The 20,052-nt window shown below is 54.7% G+C and overlaps 6 protein-coding genes and 1 non-coding gene across 7 annotated transcripts; 3 read left to right on the forward strand and 4 right to left on the reverse strand.

The window, feature by feature from the left end:
* Positions 1-4,250: 4,250 nt before the first annotated feature.
* Positions 4,251-5,339, reverse strand: CTHT_0073710 (uncharacterized protein; the record flags this gene model as incomplete). Its single annotated transcript, XM_006697564.1, has 2 exons — positions 4,251-4,965; positions 5,083-5,339. The coding sequence occupies 2 exons, from the start codon at positions 5,337-5,339 to the stop codon at positions 4,251-4,253; spliced, it is 972 nt and encodes a 323-aa protein (XP_006697627.1).
* Positions 5,340-5,756: 417 nt separating this feature from the next.
* Positions 5,757-7,796, reverse strand: CTHT_0073720 (putative nucleolar protein; the record flags this gene model as incomplete). The annotated part of the gene is made up of 1 exon (XM_006697565.1): positions 5,757-7,796. The coding sequence occupies one exon, from the start codon at positions 7,794-7,796 to the stop codon at positions 5,757-5,759; it is 2,040 nt and encodes a 679-aa protein (XP_006697628.1).
* A 393-nt stretch (positions 7,797-8,189) lies between these two features.
* Positions 8,190-9,606, forward strand: CTHT_0073730 (GPI transamidase component-like protein; the record flags this gene model as incomplete). Its single annotated transcript, XM_006697566.1, has 3 exons — positions 8,190-8,343; positions 8,400-8,667; positions 8,751-9,606. 3 exons carry the CDS (start codon positions 8,190-8,192, stop codon positions 9,604-9,606), a joined length of 1,278 nt encoding a protein of 425 aa, XP_006697629.1.
* Positions 9,607-10,377: 771 nt separating this feature from the next.
* On the forward strand, positions 10,378-12,759 carry CTHT_0073740 (uncharacterized protein; the record flags this gene model as incomplete). The annotated part of the gene is made up of 1 exon (XM_006697567.1): positions 10,378-12,759. The coding sequence occupies one exon, from the start codon at positions 10,378-10,380 to the stop codon at positions 12,757-12,759; it is 2,382 nt and encodes a 793-aa protein (XP_006697630.1).
* Positions 12,760-12,784: 25 nt separating this feature from the next.
* CTHT_0073750 (uncharacterized protein) lies at positions 12,785-13,585 on the reverse strand (the record flags this gene model as incomplete). Its single annotated transcript, XM_006697568.1, has 1 exon — positions 12,785-13,585. The coding sequence occupies one exon, from the start codon at positions 13,583-13,585 to the stop codon at positions 12,785-12,787; it is 801 nt and encodes a 266-aa protein (XP_006697631.1).
* A 785-nt stretch (positions 13,586-14,370) lies between these two features.
* Positions 14,371-14,491, forward strand: CTHT_0073760. Its single transcript has 2 exons — positions 14,371-14,408; positions 14,448-14,491. It is a non-coding gene; the product is annotated as a tRNA-Leu (tRNA).
* A 642-nt stretch (positions 14,492-15,133) lies between these two features.
* On the reverse strand, positions 15,134-18,882 carry CTHT_0073770 (uncharacterized protein; the record flags this gene model as incomplete). The annotated part of the gene is made up of 2 exons (XM_006697569.1): positions 15,134-17,763; positions 17,820-18,882. 2 exons carry the CDS (start codon positions 18,880-18,882, stop codon positions 15,134-15,136), a joined length of 3,693 nt encoding a protein of 1,230 aa, XP_006697632.1.
* Positions 18,883-20,052: the final 1,170 nt, after the last annotated feature.

Consider the following 20,052-nt stretch of genomic DNA (forward strand, 5'->3'; position numbering starts at 1 on the left):
TCCCGATCGCCACCCATTGCCATGCGCCGCGTACGCACGAGCCAAGGGCAGGAAACACGCGCACAATGGACAAATGAAGCGCACTCCTGACGACCTGATGAGATCGTAATGCAGTTCCCCTGCGTTGAAACACTGAGGATGCGTTTGATGACGCTGAGTGTGTTAAGAGCAAGGAAAGTCCCAAATGTTTTCTTCTAGTGTTTTAAATGACCCAACTGCTTGGAGTCGACGCTGCAAGAACTCGATGAGTTGCCGTCGCAGCTACCTCCTCGAGTTCTGACGCAATCGGCCTACCACGCAGTTCACATGCATGGCCGCGACGTAGATAGGCAAGCTGATAAGCCAGAAGAGGGAATTCAGGGAGGACAAGGTGTGCGAACCTTGGGTGACCGTTTTGTGGATCGCCTCAAAATCCTGGAACCTTAGGACGCTGTTATCGATACGGATTAACCCCTGGAGGTTGCTAACTTGGGGCGCGACATTCCCCCAAGCAGCACGGGAACGCTTCCCGTGGGTGAGGGGGATGTCAAAGTACCTTGAAATGGGTGTGCTGTGAGCGCGAAAAGGACTACGATGGCATCAGCATCATGAACAAGAAACTGTTCAGCTTCGCATGGGCTCAATAATGCCATCCGATGCCGTCTCTCCTGCCGCACTGACATCTCAAATTCTCTCTCACGCATCCACTTCCCAGCCTCCGACATCATAGTATCCTGACAAGCTCCGGGAAACTTGCAAACAACCGAGAGAGCAAAATCCTCACAACCGGGCAAGTGTGGTCTCAAAAACAAGATCAGGCGTTGCCCGGCCGGCCGATCACTACTCCGTAAACATCACACAAAGACCGAGCCCGAGCCCACACGCACACCCACTCAACCCCGGAACTCCGTACCTTGCATACAAACCCCACTAAACTATAACCTCACAAGCCCTACACTACCGTTCGAACCAACAAGGGGCGGCACGCGCAGGCTCCTAGCGCCGCGCACTATTTCGGGGCCATTGCGGGCATCCTCGCAAGCTCGCAGCGGCGAAGGTCAAACCATTGCTGCGCTGTTTGCGCGCATCAGACGATTCTGCACGTAACATTTAACATAGGTACGCACGGAAGAGGCGTCCTCCGGCGTCATCGCGGCCGAACATGTCGGCACCATCGAAAAAAGGGCGGACACACGGCACATACGGCAAGTCGTGGTGGTTGGCCTGCCTTTCGTCGTTCCAATTGTCGCGCCGGAGTTCGTTCGTCGTGGGGTGGATGGAGATGTAAACGAGCCCTTCCCGATGTGGAAAATCGAGATCCCGCTTCACGTCGTGCGTTGCGTCATGGGAAAGCCAAATTGGGAAATCCGAACCGATTTGAGTCGCTTGGCATTTTAGGACGCTCGGCGTGTTCAGTAGCAAACAAGCCAGCATCGCACTACGCTACGGGCATAGGGTTACGATGCTGACAACTCTGGGGCTGCGGAGGGCTTTACACTAGGACTTACAACGCTATTGTGGGATTGGCCTATGGAGGATCTTCAGGCATCGATGTCTGATGTCGGAGTTTTGGTTCGATAGTGTAGGACTTGTCGTAGTCGCATTTACCCGACCAAAGGCGAGGTTTCAAGAGAGTCGACCCTTAGAGGCTTGGGGATTGTAACCGTGACCATGACATGACGACCGTAATGCGGGGTGGCTGGAATAGCAAAGGGGCAGCATTTCTGCGCGCAATGGAGGATCAGCTCTCAGAAGAAGATGGGAGAAAATACAGGCACCGATATTGTCTGTATGTCAGCTGCTCTGCATACAGCATGGACATACATACATCAATATTTACGGCAGACGAGCAGGTAAGGTTGCAACATCCCAACGCGATGGCAACCAATCTTGCGCAGGCGAATTACTATTCCTGTCCGCCAATTGTCATCCCATTCTGCATGATGAATGCGCGGCTCGACATATTGGGCGGCCGCACACGCGCGGCTGTCGGGCGCTGCATGAGTGTGCAGTAGCGCCCTTGTCTAGCGATGCGTGTCCCGAAGGCGGCCGTTCAGCATATTTGATTAACTTAAGAAGCTGAATCAAATTATTGACAGCTGACATATCGATTGTTTTTGTCCGCTTCGATATTTTTTTTTATAAACCATGTGATATAGGGCTGAACTATGTCCGCTCAGCGTGGCTTGAAGAGCGCAAACGATGTCGCCTGCTGAAACAATTTTTTTTGAGCCGCCTCGCAAGATATAACCAATCTGGTACTGGGGTTTTTCTTGGTCTGCTACGCTACGTCCGAGCTTAGACCTGGATCCTTTCCGTTTTCCGCTGTCCCAAACAACGTATCCGGAGATCTCATACAGACCTTCAAGACAGGCCGTAACACGTCGTAGCATGGCGTGACGCAGCACGATGTATCGTGCTGCCAAGATTACCTACATTAACCCCAGCCTTGCTCTGAAAAGGGACGCGGCTCTCTGTCTGTCGCTTACTCTGATGCGAAAACGGGAGGTAGACAGGCTCTCATTCTCTCAGGTAACATCAGGACCTGCCTACCTAGCACACATCCTACCCACATCTTTGCCAGAAACAGATGCTCCGTTTCTGCGCGCGTGTCCGTGTCCGGTTGCGGTCCGAGTTCGAACGGAATTCCGGATGCCAGGTTATGTTATCTTTGTTTGGCAGCAAAGGAGATTTTTGGATGGAGATGGTTTGTATTGCAGTGGTTTGGCCAAGGGCTCGAATGGGATGATTCAGGAAGACGGCACTGAAGAATGCGGGAATTGGAAATTGGAACCTGGGGTGATGCTCCCCGACATCAATTTAGGGAGAGTTGCGATATCTGCAATGGAGAGACATGTTTGCTGCAGTATTTTCTCAAAATGTTAATTCTGACAGAAAACCGTAGCACCAGGATCTCGATACTGTGTAAGATGATGTTCTTGTGGCAGGTCATGTGCTAACCCCACGGTTACACTTGTAGATTGTGCTGCGACGTATGATATCACCACGGATGGTTACATGCTTTTTTTTTTTTCGATCTTGATGCAGACAATGATCCTTCGCACATATGTCTGCAGTATCATCATATTTATTGTAAGACGATGGGCTTGTTGCACTGATCAACTCAAAGCAAAACATCTTTCCTAGCCTTTACCCATGTCACCAGCCTGGCTTGGCAGCGATCTACGACTAAGTGTCGCCATGCATGCGCGGAGCACCGAAATCGTGTCATGTCCGGCAGTTAGTAAGGACAGATGGAAGTGACAATGCCGACATCGTACAATTTGAAGTTTATACAAGGTTAGAGTGCATGGAGCTAATGCACCGGCTTCAATCCGCAGACGGCAGCAAACCTCTCAAAGTTGAAAATTTTCCTTCCAGTGCAGGTTGAGATTAGTGGTGAATTGAGGATCTTTTGATGGGGTCATGCTATTTTTCATGTCATTGTCGATGTCGACATGAGCGTTCATCTAACCGCCTGCATAAAGGTGAGAGAGGAGGAGTAACAGGACGTTAGCACACCTACAAGGCTATAACAGCTACATTAATCCCACATCACCGTGACATCGGTGCACTAGACCGCAACAGACTACGCTGCATAGGGATATTACTGCGGGGAAACCAGGGGAATCGGCATGTAATAAGGTGGTTTTAAGATCTAACATAGCGTACCAGGTATGATCAACTGTTGGATCGCTTACCCCGCGTTTGTGCCAGTCGATCTTGAACACAAATGCTCAACTCGGTGGGGGACGAAGGTACGGTTAATGGTGCATGTCTGGATTGAACAAGTGTAAAACATTGGAACCGAAGAGGATGTTGTGGTCTGGTGAATGGTAGCATTGCCACGGTGGTAACAGTGACCATAGGATAAAGTGTATCATCGGGCTGATGTCGCATTACGAATGTTTAGCTTGGAATGGCCTCAACCCAAGCCAAATCTAGAGTATCAAATCAAGAAGTCAAAATTGAGGACAATTAGTGTGGTGATGGACATTGCACTCTAGGGACATTTGGTAAATGTGCATATGGCGTTCGTAGACAAGCAAGGTAGGACCCGGTTGAGCAGAAGAAACCAACACCTTGATGATCCTACGAATCTCCCATATGTCCTTTAACACCATGATTATACTCTTAGTGATTACAGACTTGAGCTCATATCCCTAAAACATTATCAATCATCATCATCATCATCATCATCATCATCATACCCATTACCTGACCAACCCGATCCCCATGGTATTTCAGGGCGGATTGTAAACACCCCAACCTCACTCCTCTATCTCCCCCTCCTCGCCCTCAACCACCTGCTGGACCTGTGTAGAAGCAATCCAATTCTCCATCGTAGCCTGCCCGGCGGCCTTGGCAGCAGCACCCGTCTGCTGTCTTCCAGCACCAGCACCTCCAGTCGAAGCAGACGCAATCCCTGCCCCTGCAATGCCTCGTCCAGCAAACCCGCCTGCTCCATCCCTCCTCTTGACCACGAGACACAAGACCCGGCCATAGATTGCAAAGCCTTCGTAGGTGATGTGCATATGTAGCTTTTTCTTCGCCTCCGAATCACCGGTGTCGTCGTCACCAGGAGGGGGTTGGGCGCGGTGGCGTTTTGATGGCCTTGCTGGGAGGACAGAAGAACCGCTGTCGGAGGCGTCGTCAGGGTTTTCGTAGTCCGACTGGTTTGTGTCGTCTCCTTCGTCAGAGGGAAGATTGATCGCATCGTCTGCCGAGTCACCTCGTCGCGGACGGCGCGGCCTCTTCTCCCCTCTTACCTTACTATCTGCACCCTCATCAGGCTGATCAATCATGGGTATATCCTCCAATCTTACATCTTCATCCTCCTCTCTGCGAACCGGCACCGGTGAGTCCTCATCGTGGGGTACATCTCCAGCATCAACATCCACCGGTTCATCTGCAGTCCCCGCGCCTAACAGCTTCGTTGAGTTGGACGTGATCTTAGTCTGGACCTTGTCCCGAAAGATCTTTTGCCTGTGTAGCAATGAGTGTCGTGTATCTGTCTCAAGCAGGAAAATCGTCACCTCAAAGTCATCTACTCAGCCACATCAGCCCCTAACCCCGTTGCCAGAACCGAATGAGTGATTGTACACACCCTGCACAACAACATCCTTAACTGCCTTCAGTTTCTTCCCTTTCTTTTTGGCTGCCAAGTACTCCCTCTCGCGCTCCTTCTCTTCGCGCAACTTGGGAAGTACAAGAGGCCGTACAGCCTCAATAATTCGAGGCAGGACCGGGTCGCGCGGGTTAAGAAGCCAGGTTTGAGAGAGAGCCGGGTTCTCGAGATAGATGCGGACCTCGAGGACGGAATACTTTGTTATGCGGAGGTAGCGGCGGATGGGAGCCATCAGGGATGTGGGGTTGTGAGATGAGCTGTAGTGAATTAAGTTTTTTTTTTGTTTGTTTGTCGATGTGGCAGGTTATGGAATCGCAAGGTAGATATTGAAGTTGAAAAATGAGATGAGACGAGATGAAAGGTGAGAGTTGGTGAGAGTTGAGATGGCGTTGAGATGAGTGGGGCTCCGCCTTGTAAAAAACACACGAGACAAAAAGAAGGGGATGACGTCGCTGCCTGCAGCAACGACAACACCAGAAGACACGTATCCAGCTCTGGAGCCAAAAAAAATTGTCGAGATGCAATATTTTGAGCACGCCTACGTATAAACCTAGCAACAGTACCAAAATCAAGTCTACCTACACCACCACATGGTATCTCATTACTTCTTCCGACATTTTATCTATTCCCCTATAAATAAGGTCGTGTCCTAAGCCTTCTTCGCTGCCATTTCCTTCTCAATCCTCCTTCTCTTTGCACGGAGTTTGGCATCCTCCGCGTTCTTCTTCGCATTACTGTACTGCATCTGCTCGAACAGCTTGCGTTTCTTCTTGCTGAGCATGCCCTTGGCGCGCTCCAGCTCCTCGGCCTCCTGCTTCTTCTTGCGCTCTAGCGCTTTCTTCGCCTCCAGCTTCGCCTTAACCTTGGGGTCCAAAGGCTTGCCCTTGCTGACCGCCTTGCCGGCCAGCTCGGCCTCTAGCTCACGCTGGCGCTCGAGGGTCGCTTCTTCTTCTTCGTCGTCATCCTCTTCTTCATCACCTTCTTCGGAGCCTTCGTCCGATTGCTCCTCATCCTCGTCGCTAAAGCCACCAAAGTCATCCTCCTGCTCATCCTCCTCATCCGACGCAACAGACATATCATTCTCGACCTCCGACCCACTCTCTTCGTCACTACCCTCCTGCTGGGCCTGGGCATCCTCCAGCTCAGCCTCCAAAGCCTCAGCCTCCGTCTGCTGCTCCTCAAGTGGCTTAGTCGGATCATACTGGCCCTGGGTAGGCTTAACAAACGGACTCAAGTGAGGCGGCAGCTGCGCGCCAGGGGCATACAGCTCCGGCGGCTTGAGCTCCTCGTCGTTGATGCTGTCCCACACCCACTGCGGCTGTACGTAGATACGGCCGGGATACCGCCCGTTGGGGGCCAGCTTCTGAGAGGTCTGGTTGTCCTCGCCGTCACCGTCCTCGCTGACTGCTGCGCGGATGACGGGGCGGTCGATGATCTGGTGAGTGATCCGCGGGTCGGACTCGTCGGTCGTGAAGGCGCCCTCGCCGAGAACGGCGTCCCAGCCTATTCTCTTGCAGCCGAAGGCGCGCAGGATGAATTCGAGAGGCTGGCGTGGGGTCTCGCGCGAGAGGAAGAAGGTAAAGTTGGCAAATAGTTGCGACGGGTCGCTGCTGCTGTAGGAGGGTTGAGGGAGTACGTCGCCGCCGGGCGCGACTGGCTCGAACTTGTCGATGGCGTCGCTCGGCTTGTCATCGCCTTCGTTTTCCTCTCCCTTCTCATCTGTTTTGTCGCCATTGGCTTGCTGCTCCTCCTCGCGCAGTTTCGCCACAAGCTTGTCGACCTCGGCCTGCACTTTCGGGTCCGGGCCGTGCTCCTCGCCGTTGGTGATGGCCTTTTGCTCACCGTTCTGTGAAGCCAGGTTGAGACCCTCGAGCGAGAAGGCAGCCAGCTCAGCGCCTTGGTCGTCCTTGACCTGGTCGAACTTGGGCGGGTACTTAAGACCAATCGAGGTGTAGAGACGATAGTTGACGAAGCCCAGCAGGGTCATGTAGAACTCGACAAAAGTACCCATGATGCGGAAGTCCACGTCGCCCACAATCCTCTGGTTGAACTTGTAGGGAACCAGCCAGAGGATGTCCTCGCCCTGGATGTTGGCCTGGTAGTAGATGCCCTTGATGGACAGGAACGACTTGCGCAGGCTGTGTGTGACGATGAGGTAGTGCTGGAACTCGTGGCATAGGCGCTCGCACCGCGCGATCATCTTGGCGGGCACGGCGGTGGTGGAGGGGAGGTTTGCGAAGAGGAAGAGCATGGATAGGCAGTCGTCGAGGTCGCGCAGGGCATCCTGGAAGGTCGGGTAGCGCTCGCGGATGATGTGATTGAGCGTGTAGCGCGGCTTGCCCGTCTTCTCGGGCAGATTGGCATTGCGCTCGAGACGAGCCGCATTGGAGACGTCGCCGCGGCCGAGAGCGCGCGAGATCTTCTTCTCGAGGGCCTTTTGCTCACGGAACTTTTGCAGCAGGGGCTCGTGTAACAGGTACTGGATGTCCTTGGTGTAGTAGAAAGTGGTAGAGGCCGTAGCAGACTTGTTAACCTTCCTGCGATCACGGGGCTCACGAGGATAGATGCCCTTCCAGATGCACAACTTGCGGAAGTCGGGAAGGCTCAGCTGCAGCTTCTTGACGGCCTGGGTGCGCGTCATGTAATTTCTGGCCGCGCCAGACTTTCCCTTCTTCTTGGCCTTGCCCATGATGGCGGTGTGTGTTGACAATTAAGCAGTGTAGCTATCGTCAACAGAAAGTTGGTGATGTTCGGTCTCAGACTTCGGCGGGGGTGAGAGCCGCCCTCGAACTTTTGGCTTTTTTTTTTTTGTCGAATTGCTTTTCTGCCGCTCCTCACCGCTATCGATAAGATTTTGGGGCCCATCAGGCGGGTCCGGATTTGCTGGGCGGCGCAAACCCCCTGCATGCTAAGAGCCAAGCTCCACTGAATCCTCCAATCGTAGGCCCACTGTCCACGTTCAACCACGGCTGCTGGCTGGCGCGGTCCCAGCTTCACCTCTGTCCCTTGACACTGACAGTTTTGACGTCAACTTCGAGGCCATCCCACAGCACTTTACATTACCGTCATGGCGCTCTGAGCGATGGATGGCGGCAAGGTAACCCTCGGTCGGGCGGCAGGGCTGTACGCCGGCGCTGCCGTCCTGCGGCTTGCCATCTTCAGCCTGCTGCCCGCCCTGCCCGACCTGCTCACCGGTCGCGTCGAGATCTCAACCCCGGTGACCAGCTTCAAGCGATGTATGCCACTTCTTAAATATGTTTTAATTTCTGAGAATCCAGCTGACCTTTTCCAGTGCAGGAGGGCCTCTTCCTTTACAACCACAACGTGTCCCCGTACGACGGCGGCGTCTACCACCAGGCACCCCTATTCCTGCCGCTCTTCTCGCTGCTCCCGAGCTACGCGACCTTCCCGTTTCTGACGAACTTCCTTTATGTGATCGTCGACCTGCTGAGCGCCAATGCGCTGTGGAAGATTGCCGAGTCGGGAGAGGCGGGCGCGTCTGCCCACTTTACCTCTCCGCGCCGTGAAAAGCGCTGGAGTGGATTCGTCATTGCGGCCACGTACGTCCTATGGACCCCCCCCCCTCCCTCTTCCCCCTCTCAGAGGCTGCGAAACGAGAGAAAAATAATGCTGACAAACACAGCTTCCTCTTCAACCCCTTCACCGTAGCAACATGCATCGGCCGGTCCACAAGTGTCTTCACTACCTGTGCGATCCTCCACGCCGTCGCAAAGGCCGTTTCTGGCGCTCCCTTCGGCGCCATGGCCGCCCTTGCCTTCGCCAGTTACCTCTCCATGTACCCTCTTCTTCTGCTCCCTCCGATCATGCTCCTCGCCTATGACCGGCAGAACCCCACGCGTGCGATCCGTTCGCCACTTAAATTCTCCCTTGCCTGCACAACCACCGTGGCGCTCATTTCAGCCGCCCTCCTCGGCATGTCTTACCTCCTTACCGGCTCCTGGGAGTTCCTGGCCGCGACCTACGGCGTCCAACTCACCCTCTCCGACCTAACTCCCAACGTCGGCCTTTGGTGGTACTTCTTCATCGAGATGTTCGACTCCTTCCGCTCCTTCTTCCTCGCCGTCTTTTGGCTACACCTCTCATGCTACGTAGGCGGGTTGTGCGTGCGCATCCGTAGCCAGCCGCTTGCCGTCATCACGCTATTGCTCGGCATTTTCGCCATCTTCAAGCCCTACCCCAGTATCAGCGATACATCGCTGTTTTTGGCGTTGGTCCCGCTATACAGACACGTGCTACCGCTGATGAGGTACTCATTCGTCATTGCGGCCGTGATTCTGTATTGTGTGCTCCTAGGGCCGGCGTTCTACCATCTGTGGATTTATGCTGGCAGTGGGAATGCGAACTTCTTTTATGCGATTACTCTGGTATGGGGCCTCGGCCAGAGCCTGCTCGTGTGCGACCTTATGTTCGCTGTGTTGCGTGACGAGTGGGAGGTGGAGAGGCCGGAGATGGTGGGTAAGGAGATTAGGCAGATATGAATAGACTTTTGTGTGTGTGTTCGCGTGTTGGAGGATTGACATTTGCATTAAGGGGTTGTAATCCGTAGTTAGGGCTGGGCATCACTAAACATGCCATTGGCTTTATAAACCGATTTTGCTCTGCAATTCTAGAATATGTTTTTAAGTGACAACCACATGGCCAAGTCCTCATTGGAACCAGTGCTGTCCAGCCCTCAAAGCTTGAAGCTCCCCCGACATCAAGTTTACGGTACGCAGTTTTTCTATCTATTTTCCCATTTAGATGCCAAATTAGTCTCCATAGATAGTTATTTTTGGCATAATTGTGACCTTTCTAACTCTATTGCTTCGTAGTGCTTTTGTTCAATCTGATGGTTTTCAAGGGTTGTGCTGCTGTTCGCTACTTGTGCGGCTAAAGCGAGGGTTAGGGTTAGCTTGGACCACTGCCTTGGCTTCATTTCCAAAGTTCTGTTCGCCCACTCTTCGGCTCATAACCTGAAACTTACATGTTCGCATCAACGTAGCTGTCAATTGTTTCGATAACTCAAATGAAGATTATCTTCTAATTTTATTAGGAGTAAGCTTCACAATGTATCGGGTATTTCAACATTTACTGACACATTCCGGACCTTTTAACCATCATCACTTCAAAGTCGTCCTTAATATTTCATTTGAGGCGATGGCTTTCCTTGACTTGTCGCCATAGCAACTTTCATCCAACAAACTTTTGCCATTTCCATCCCTTACACAAAGATTAACAGGGCACTTCATTCCCGACAGCCTTCACCAAAGATGGACCTCGACGACGACTCCCAACCCTCAGCCTCAGTCATTTCCCATCTTCCTCCCCCCTCCCATCAACCCCAACAAAGTCATTACCCCCCCTACCCATCCGATGACGTTGCCCACCCGCCCCGGCAAGCTACGTACTACTATCCCCCCCGCCCCAACCGCTGGACCGGCCCCCCCTCAACCTGGCTCACTCACACAGCCGCCGACCGCGCAGTCTGGACTTCTCTGTCTAACTCCCGCGCTCAAGACCTTTCCATCCACCTTTACAATGCATACGGCTTACGCAAACGCCTTCGTAAGCCGCCCAAAGTTCCCGGAGAAGACGAGGATTTCAACACTGAGGAGGGGCGGTGGGAAAGGAAGAGACAGAAACAGACGGAGTGGGCCCCCCCCGCGAGGTGGACGGCGTGGCCGGTCAGGGCGGGGGATGTACCCGGAGATGGGTTGTTGCCGGAGGTGAGGGATGGGAGTGAAGAGTTTGGGGTGAGGAGGAGGAGGAGAGAATTGGGGTTGGAAGGGGATGGGTTCGCGGGCGGGGAGTTGGAAGAGGAGATAAGTGCGGCTGTGTTGAGGGCTGCGGGGGTGAGGTTTAGGAAGAGGGGTTTGGAACAGCAAGAGGCAAAAGAGGGGGGGCAAGTAATGGAGTCGGCTGAGCAAAGGAATGCTACGGAAGCAGAGACGGATGGATGGGTGACGGGGGATGAGGGGTATGTGAGAATGGGAAAGGAGAAAAAACCGATTGGGAGACCGAGGAAGAAGAGAGGGTCGTCGCCGGATTATGTGCCTACGCTCTGTGCGGACGATGACAGGAATTATGCGCTGGTGAGGCCGGCTGTGAGGAGGATTATGGCCAAGCTGGATGATACGCTCATGATCCTGCATAATGCGCGCGTCGCGGGCCTGAGGAATATGTCCGAGTCGGATAGTGATGGCGAGGATGAGGACGACGACGAGAGTACAAAGCAGGAAGCGGAGAGTGAAGGGGAGAAGCTGGCGACCGAGGCAGAGAGCAACGAAGATAACGACGACGACGACAACGACGACGACGACGACGACGAGGAGGAGGAGGAGGAGGAGGAGAAGGAGGAGAAGCCATCTGTTCCGGCATCGCTACGACCGAGGAACAGGGGCGGCAGGCCGAGGAAGAAACATGTCCCGCTAGAGGGAGAAACAGAAGAGGAAATGCTCATCCGAATCGCAAGGCAAAACCACAGGAAAGTACCTACCTTTAACAACAACGAAGCCTCTACAAGTCGCTGCCGCTCAACAACCCGCAAACCCCGTAACACACACACCAAATCCGAGCCCGAGAGCGAAACCGACACCCGCCGCGGCCGCTCCCGAAGCAGAAAACCTGTAAAGTCTATATCCCAATCCCGCTCAAAGTCAACTACTCGCTTCCCCAGCAAACGCCCCGCCTCCTCTCGTTCAACCTCCCGCTCAACCTCCCACTCCCGCAGCTCCAGCGCCTCTGATTACGGTGAGAAACGCCTCGGCCGCTGGGGCCTGCGCGACTGGCGTGACGTGCTGGGTGCTGCTGCGCTGGCTGGGTTTGAGCCAGCGGTGTTGGCACGCGCGGCGCAGAGATGTGCGAATCTTTTTGGGGAGGAGATGGTGCTTCATACGTTGAGGGAACAGCCCGTCAATGATGGTGAAGGTACGGGGGTAGTGGGGGGGAGTGGCATTGAGACGGTGAGGTACGTACCAGGGGGAAGGGTTGGTTTGGATGAGGACTGGGAGGAAAGTGAAGAGGATTTTGAAGAAGTACTTGCTCAGCGCAGAACGGTTGCTCGACAGCCGAGTCTGTCCGTGGAGCCCGGGAATACGAGCGAGGGGTCAAGAGGGAGGAGTCGGAGTCAGAGTCGGCCGAGGGGGAGGTCGCAGACTCCTGCTCTGCAGTCGTTGGTCTGCCCGCATGAAACGTGTTATCGGTCGAGGCATCCCTTTACCAGGCGTGACCACTTACTACGACATCTACGAATGACACATGGCGAACAGCCCGAACGAAGCCGTACCCGCAGCCGGTCACGCACGCCTGGACCAGGACATCGCTGTCCGCATGCGGATTGTGATCGGGCTGTGGATGGATTCTCGAGGAGGACGAATTTGGTGAGGCATCTGAGGCTAGTACATGGGGACTCTGGTCAGAATATGGGGCAGGGGATGGGAATGGTTACGGGGGATGAGGAGGAGGAGGAGGATAGTGCAGATGAGGTTGAGGGGGGTGTGCATGTCGATCGATTTTTGAAGCCTATCAAGCCTAGGAAGGGCTGGAGAGCTGAGGATAAGGGCCCAAAGAGGGTTGTTAAGAGGAGGAGGGGAGGAAAAAAGAGGAGGTGTGACGAGGAGAGCGAGGAGCTTGATACGTTTCTGTCGGATTAACAACCTCATAGACTTAATATCCACTCTACTGATCTCCCTTCTCAGCGAACTGCCTCTCTACCTCCTCCGCAAACTCGCCCAGCGTTTGAAAAATCCTCTCAAACCCCAATTTCCCCTCCGCATTCAACTTTTCATAATCCCCTCCCGTGCCATACCCCTCCGGTTTGTCCCCTCCCCTCGCAATCCACACACTCCTCAACCCTATCTCCTTCGCCGGGATCTGATCAGCCGTCAAGCTCCTCGCCACATGCAACAGCTCCCCTCCAAGGGCATCAACCCCAAACTCCTCTTTCACCTTCTCAACCAAGTACCTAAAATTATTCAGCGATGGCTTATAGCTCCCAATCGCTTCAGCCGTATACACCGCATCGAACCCCCCAAATCCGGCCAGGGGACCAGATTGAGCACGCGAGATGTTGGCCTCGTCCACATTGCTCAACACCACGAGCTTGTAATGCTTCTTTAGCTTCCCCAGCGCAGCGATGGTATCATCAAACGCCTGCCATCTTCCAGGTCCAGATCCGATCTCTTCGGCCGCTTTTTCTAGCTCTGCATCACCCTCAACGGGAATACTCAGCTCTCCGGCCAACATGCGGAAGGATTCGGAGAGATTGCGGTTGTATGAGAGGGTCGGCTGGGTGGCCCAGAGGTATTCGGAGTGGTCGTTGAAACGGATCACGGCGGCCAGGGGGGAGGAGCGGAAGGGATGGGAGGGGGGCAGGCGAGAGACGATAGGGAAGAGGTCGGATGCTAGACCGGCTTCCCAGTCTATGAGAGTACCATAGCAGTCGAAGGAGAGAAGTTTTACGTTTGTGAGGTCGGACATGTTGGGATTTGGGGTGGGAGGAGGAGAGAGAGGGAAGGAAGGCAGAGGCTACCGGTAGGACGTATCGTTCAGTGTAGAGTCAATGGAGTGAAGGACTGATGATAGGAGCTGTCAATGTAGGACTGAGCAAGTTCGCAGTTCAAGACAATCCGGACAACTTGTGATGCAAACAGATCCTACAGACGAATTGACGTCCTTTTATCATTAACCCTCCGTCCAAGACTAAGAGATCCGAAGGCTCGCAATTCATTCCTCGACCCCTCGATAGTGCCCCGCTTGATGTGACATCCTTCGGGCCGGTCCACGCTAGCACAAGAAAGTCGGCATTTAACCATTCTATCACCTCCCGAATCGGTATCGGCGAGCTAACAGACCGGATTGGTATCGCCGAAGAGTCACTCAACAGATGCTTGAACAGAGGGCCTGCTCACCATCTCACTATTTTGCCTCTTCGAGTTTCCTGACTCCCGGTCCAGTTTGAGGAACGGTTGACAGGGCTATTGCTCGGGTCAGCGTGCTTTTGAACAGAGTTACCTTTACCACTTGGCCATTATGCAATTTGGTTCATTGGCTTTTTTACTCTGGCCAACACCTGTTGTCCAAGCTTCGAGTTCCGACAAGACAACTCTCACACCCCTCCCTCACCAACCCCACATTTTCCCCACAACCCCACCAAACCCCAAACAACCCGAACCCTGCACCCACAAAAAAGTTTTCTCATCCAAGACCCCATCATTCTCTTGCAATATTAAGGGAAAACCACTCACTGAAACGCCAAGCAGCAAGGCAAGGTGGCCGAGCGGTCCAAGGCGCCACGTTAAGGTATATCCTTAATCTCAACTCCTCTCATCAGGAGGCAGTTCCGTGGTCTCGAAAGGGGCGTGAGTTCGAATCTCACCCTTGTCAAGTGCTTTCTTTTTCCGATCTTTGTTGATTTTATCTATTTTTTCTTTTCCTTTTTTGTGCTTTAGTGGTTGGTGTTGTCTCGGACTTTCATTTTTTTTTTTTTTTGCTGAGGTTGTTATTGTTGATGTCGTTCCAAGGTTGGGAGGGTCCAACCTCAACAAAAGTTGGCTCAACACCACACCTATCATGCCGAACATCGAAAAAGAGTTGACCACATATCAATTCAAAACACTAAAACCCCAGCCCAGCCGCCATGGGTATCGTATCAGTGCTCACTAACAAAGTACAGCGTACAGCCTAAGACTGAATACTTTGAAAGAAACAAAAAAAAAATTCCGTTCCCTTCCCCTTTAACTCTCTCTGGCCCCCAACCCATAATAAAATACCAATAATTACCTACACTCCGTTTGACCTATGCCGACCAACCCATCATACCCTAACACATCACCCGTACGTTTTGCACAACATCCATACATCCGTCCCGTCCTGCCGGTATACTTGGTAGTGAGAGAATGACCGTGACCCATGGGACCCAACCGTACAACCAAACCATACAAAAACCAAACAATGCAATGTAAAGCTGAGGCGAAGAAAAGAAACGGCCGAACGAATGACGAACCCTAATCCAATACCCAGGACTCTTCATCTCAACCTAGGACTCTTCCTCCTCCCGCCCGTCCTCACCGGGGGTGGTACATTTTCCACCCCCTCGGATATTCCCACCAACCCTGCTTTCCTCCCCTTACTACTCACACCAGCCGTACCCATCCTCTTCCCCACCGCCCCCCTCGCAGCAGCAGCAGCCGCTACCTTGACAGGTGCATCACCTCCGGGAGGTAAAGCAAGCACACTCGCTATCGAACTGCCGTCCTTTTCGGCAGTGCTGGCTGTGTTATTCGAGGAGGACTTGACCGCTGTGGGCGAGGCCAAGTTAGGGTTCACCTCGCGCAAGGAGGCGGGCGCGGCAGTGGCACTGCCCATGCTCATAGGGATGCGGCTTGCACTTGCGCTTGCGGGAGGCTTGCTTGCGGAGGGTTGGTGAGGGGCAGGGGACTTAGCAGCAGGCAGGGGAGTTGGTACGGCGTCGGGAAGAACAGCCGGCTTTTGTTTGGAGGGGGTTGCTTGGGGAACTTTCTTCTTGGTCACCTGGGGAGTTGGGACCGGGACGGGGGTAGGGGAGGAGGGGTCTGCAGAAGATAGAGGAGGAAGAGGAGGAAGGTCTTGTTCTTGTTCTTGTTCTTGTTCTTGTTCTTGTTCTTCGGGTCCAAGGTCGAGTTCCGGAATAGGTTCGCCGCGCATGCTGGCGAGGAGGATCTCGTGGGGTGCGGTGCGCGGGAGGTTGGTTGGGATAGGGTAGGACGTTTTCTCGGGCGTCTTGCCGGTCGGTTCATACTCCTTCATCTTGATCTTGACAACCTCCTCTCTTAGACCAGCAAGGGGCCGAACGACGCTCTGTTCAAGCTGGTCCATCCCCTCTTCGACCACCTCCACATCCCCCTCAACCGCATCCCCTAACCTCTGCATCCTCTCCCCCACCTCTCCAAACCGCTCCGCCAACCGTCCAAGCCCCCCCTCGACCGCGCTACTAACCCCTCTAACCGCCTCAGCACACTTCCCACTTCCGCTCGCATTCTGCTGCCTCGCGCGCGCAACAAACGCATCCAAATCCCCCATCTGCACGTCCAGATCCTCGACCTGCCCCTCGACAACCCTGACCGTCTCGGCATGCACCGCCTTGGTAGCCGTCTGAATCGCGGTGCTGTACCTTTCAGCCGCAGCCCAATCACTCTGCAGCTGCGTCCTAAGCGCATCGCGCGAGCGGGACACTTCGGCGAGGACGACATCGTCCTTCTCGCTCCAGGCGCGCATGCCGGAGGTGTATTCGTCTACGGAGGATGCGAAAGCGGTGCTTGCATCCTCCATCGACGACTGGATCTGCAGGGCGCGGTTGGTGAGCCGGGAGTCTTGCAGGTCGGCTTGAGTGGTGATGAGCTTGGCGATTTGGGCGAGGAGGGCCTGACGTTCCTGGGCAGCTTGCGTGCGCTCCTCTTCGAGCACCTCCTTCATGCGGGCTGCGTGGGAAGCATTCGCTTCGATCATGGCCTGGGTAGCGGCCTCGAGCTCGCGGCGGAGGCGATCAGACTCGGCCTTTTGCGCACGCATGTGCTTAAGTAGATCATCGAAGAGGGACTTGACGTCGCGGCCGAGAGAGGCGTACGAGTCGTGCAGGTGGGTGTGGAGGGCAGAAAGCTCGCCGAGCACGTCGGCGGCGATGCGCTCCGCCGCCGTGGAAATAGCTTGGAGGCTGGAGCCGACGCGCTGCTTGACCTTGTCGCGGACGAGCTTGATGTCTTCGAGGACGGTGTCGAGCTCTTCTTTGGAGCGCTCTTGCTGGGCGAGGAGACGGGCTCTGGCGGAGGAGAAGTCGGCGAGGGAGGTGTCGAGGAGGGTTTGGGTCTCGGCTAGCTGGTCCAGCTCTTCTTTGACGAATGCCTGGATGCGCCGGGAGACACTGGAGATGTGTCGTTCTTGGTCCTGCCGGAAGGCGTCGAGCCGGTCCTCGACCAGCTCCGTCACCTCGGCCACACGAGCCTGGGACTTCTCCCATGTGTTCCGGTTCAGGGAATGCAGCTCAGCCCGCCGCTTGTTCTTGGCCCGCAGCCCGTCGATGTCGCTGACGGTGCGCTTTAGTGTGCCGACGAGCTGGCCGCCTAGCGAAGCAAGCTTCTGCTCGGTCTCTTGGTGCGCCTTGCGCAGCATCGTCTCTTCCTCGAGGGACTTCTTGGTAGCCGCCAGGATGAGCTCCGTCTGCTCAAGGGCGTCCTTGGAGCGGCCCAGTTCGTCCGACAGCTCCTCATTCTCCTTCTTGAGACCCAGGAAATTAGAACGCAGAGCCAGGAATTCCTGCAGCTTATTCTTGAGGTTTGCCTCGAGCGTTTCGATCTTTGCTGCCTGCTCCTCGGTGAGAATACGTCGCGACTCGTTTTGCACGGTCAATTCCTCGTATGCCTCGTTTGACAGGTAGACACCGTTCCGCTGCCTCGTGGCGATAAGCTCGGCCTTCAACCTCTCGATCTCCACGATAAACTCGCGCAGGAGGGCCTTTTTGTTGGTCAGCGCGTTGAGCTGGGGTTTGTTGCGAATGTTTTTGCCCGGAAGGCATAGTCGAGCGTCGAGATGGTCTCCTCGAGGTTGCTGCGCGCGGGCGAGATCGTAGCAATGATGCACGTCTTGGTGCGTCCACCCAGCGAGTCTTGCAGCAGCCGAGTCAGCTTCGACTCGCGGTACGGGATGTGCGGGCTCTTGTCGACCAGCGCGTTAATCACACGGCCGAGCGTTAGCAAGCTCTTGTTGATCAGGCCGGCTTCGGCTGCCCGCTTGTCGGAGGCGCCGGACCGTTGGATATTCTCGCTGCCGGCCAGATCGACGAGGTTCAGCTTGCCCAGCATGAACATATCCTCGCCATTGCTGTCAGTCTCGTGCTTCTGATAAACGGTAATAGTAAAGACGGTGTGACTGCGAGACGATAGATCGTTGCATTTCGTGGCAGCCACCTGGCGCTTGACGCTGCCCTCCTGGAGACAGCGCAGGCCTTCGGCGGCATTGAGGATGTAGCGCTCCTCGGCGCCCTGGACGATGGTCGTAGTGTGTCCTTTCCGCGAAGTGTCGTCGAAGATCTTGAGCTGCTTGTTTTCGTCGGACGACAAGAGGTCACGCAGCTCCTCGTTGTACAGCTCGATAAAGGACACGCGCACCGAGTACTCCTTCTCGTCCATGTCCAATTTCTTGAACAGCGACTGCAGGACACGCGGGATGATGCCGGCATTATCAGACAACATGCCCATCGTCTCTGTCAGATCACCCGACATGGTATACGTCTTGCCGGTGCCGGTCTGGCCGTACGCGAAAATGGTACAGTTGTAGCCGGCCAGCATCTCGTCCAGCACAGGGCGCACGACATCCTCAAAGATCATAGCCTGATCAGCAGCCTGCGAGAAGACGCGGTCGAACTCGTACGACTTGTTGCTAACAGCGTTGGGGCCCATGGCGAGCTCGAGCAGCCTGCCCTTGGTGCCCTCGGTTCGCACGACCACATGGCTGTTCTCGCGCACCTCGCGCTCGTTGCGTCCCCGGCATCGCACCACGACATTGATGTTGGTAGCCTCCATGTCGTCCAGGTCGAAGTCGCGCTCCTTACGCTTGGCGCCTGTTGTTGTCGCTGTCGACATCGACGCCACCGACTCGGCTGGCGACGCTGCGCGCTGCAATCGGGAGATGGACGCGTGCCTAGGGGCGTTCTGCGAGGATTGCTGCTGTCGTGTCGTAGCCTGTCTTGTTGGCGGCCTGATGCCGCTGGCGCGCCCAGCCGTCGGTCGCGGGGGCGGGCCCATGTTGGTGGTTTTGCGCTCCATATGGAGCGGAGGTTTCGCGTCGTTGTCGTTTCGGATGCTCTCTCGATGGTCGTGACGGGATAGTTGCGGGCGAGGGCTGCGTTGTTTTGGTTTGGTTTTTTTTTCTTTTTTCTTTTTTTTTTTGGTTGAACGCGACGCGGGTAAACAAAAACAAGCAGCAAATGACCTCGCGTCGATTGATTACGCGTGTAGTCGTTTATTTAGAGATTATAAAACTGTAGAAGACGAAAGCAATTCTGGCTCCTTCTGCCAGACGACGTTTGTTGGATGAGGGGGAAGCGTGCTGCGGGTGCGATATCAAAAATGGCATGAGCAGTGCGTGCCGTGGCATGGGTCCCTGAGTTCGTGTGGGCTGCGCGTGGATTGGCTTGTACGGGATGCAAGGGTCGGGAACAATACAAACATCAACACTGCAACTCTGTTGCTGTGGTGATTTGAGGACCCACATGACGAGCTTGGCTTCTTGGCATTCATCGCAGCACATCCCCACTTGCCCCTCTATTATCTCTTATCTCTTATCTCTTATCGGCTTGACGCCAGTGCCTCGCGGTGTCTGCGCGCCGCGCGCCCCCCCTCCCTCCCCCCCCCCCCGGTAGATGACGTCCACCTGTCGCAGATCACGAGGGCGGGCGACCCTGACCACGAGGGTTGCTTGCCTGCTCGTCCATACGGAGGAGTATCTCCCTATCCGTATCGCGCTCCTTATCTATCCGCGGGTTTCCGCTTCATCTCCTCCTCCATCCGTGCATCAATCACACATTCTGCAATTTACGTTCTGCATTTTGGGTCCTGCTGCCTTGTATTCTTGCCATTCCATCTGGTCTACGTCTTGGATCGTTGTGTGTTGGCTTCTTCCATCTTTATTTTAGCTCCCCTGTCTCACCGCCTGCCACAGCGCGGGCCATCATCCATGTAACCAACGCTCCTTTGCCTAGCTACCTTTTACCATTTTTCTTTCTCCCTCTTCCTTTCGCGAACACTCGGTTGCATCCTCTGCTGGCGCTCGCTGCCACTCCTTGCGCCAGCTGTGAGCGGATGGAACTCGTGCATCCTCGCATTTCCAGCCCTTACTAGACTGGTAGCCGTCCGAGCGATTACCCCCCCCCTCCCTTTCTTTTCTTTTCTTTTCTTTTCTTTTCTTTTTTTTTC

This window comes from Thermochaetoides thermophila, assembly GCF_000221225.1.
Source record: "Thermochaetoides thermophila DSM 1495 unplaced genomic scaffold scf7180000011823, whole genome shotgun sequence".
NCBI lineage: Eukaryota > Fungi > Ascomycota > Sordariomycetes > Sordariales > Chaetomiaceae > Thermochaetoides > Thermochaetoides thermophila.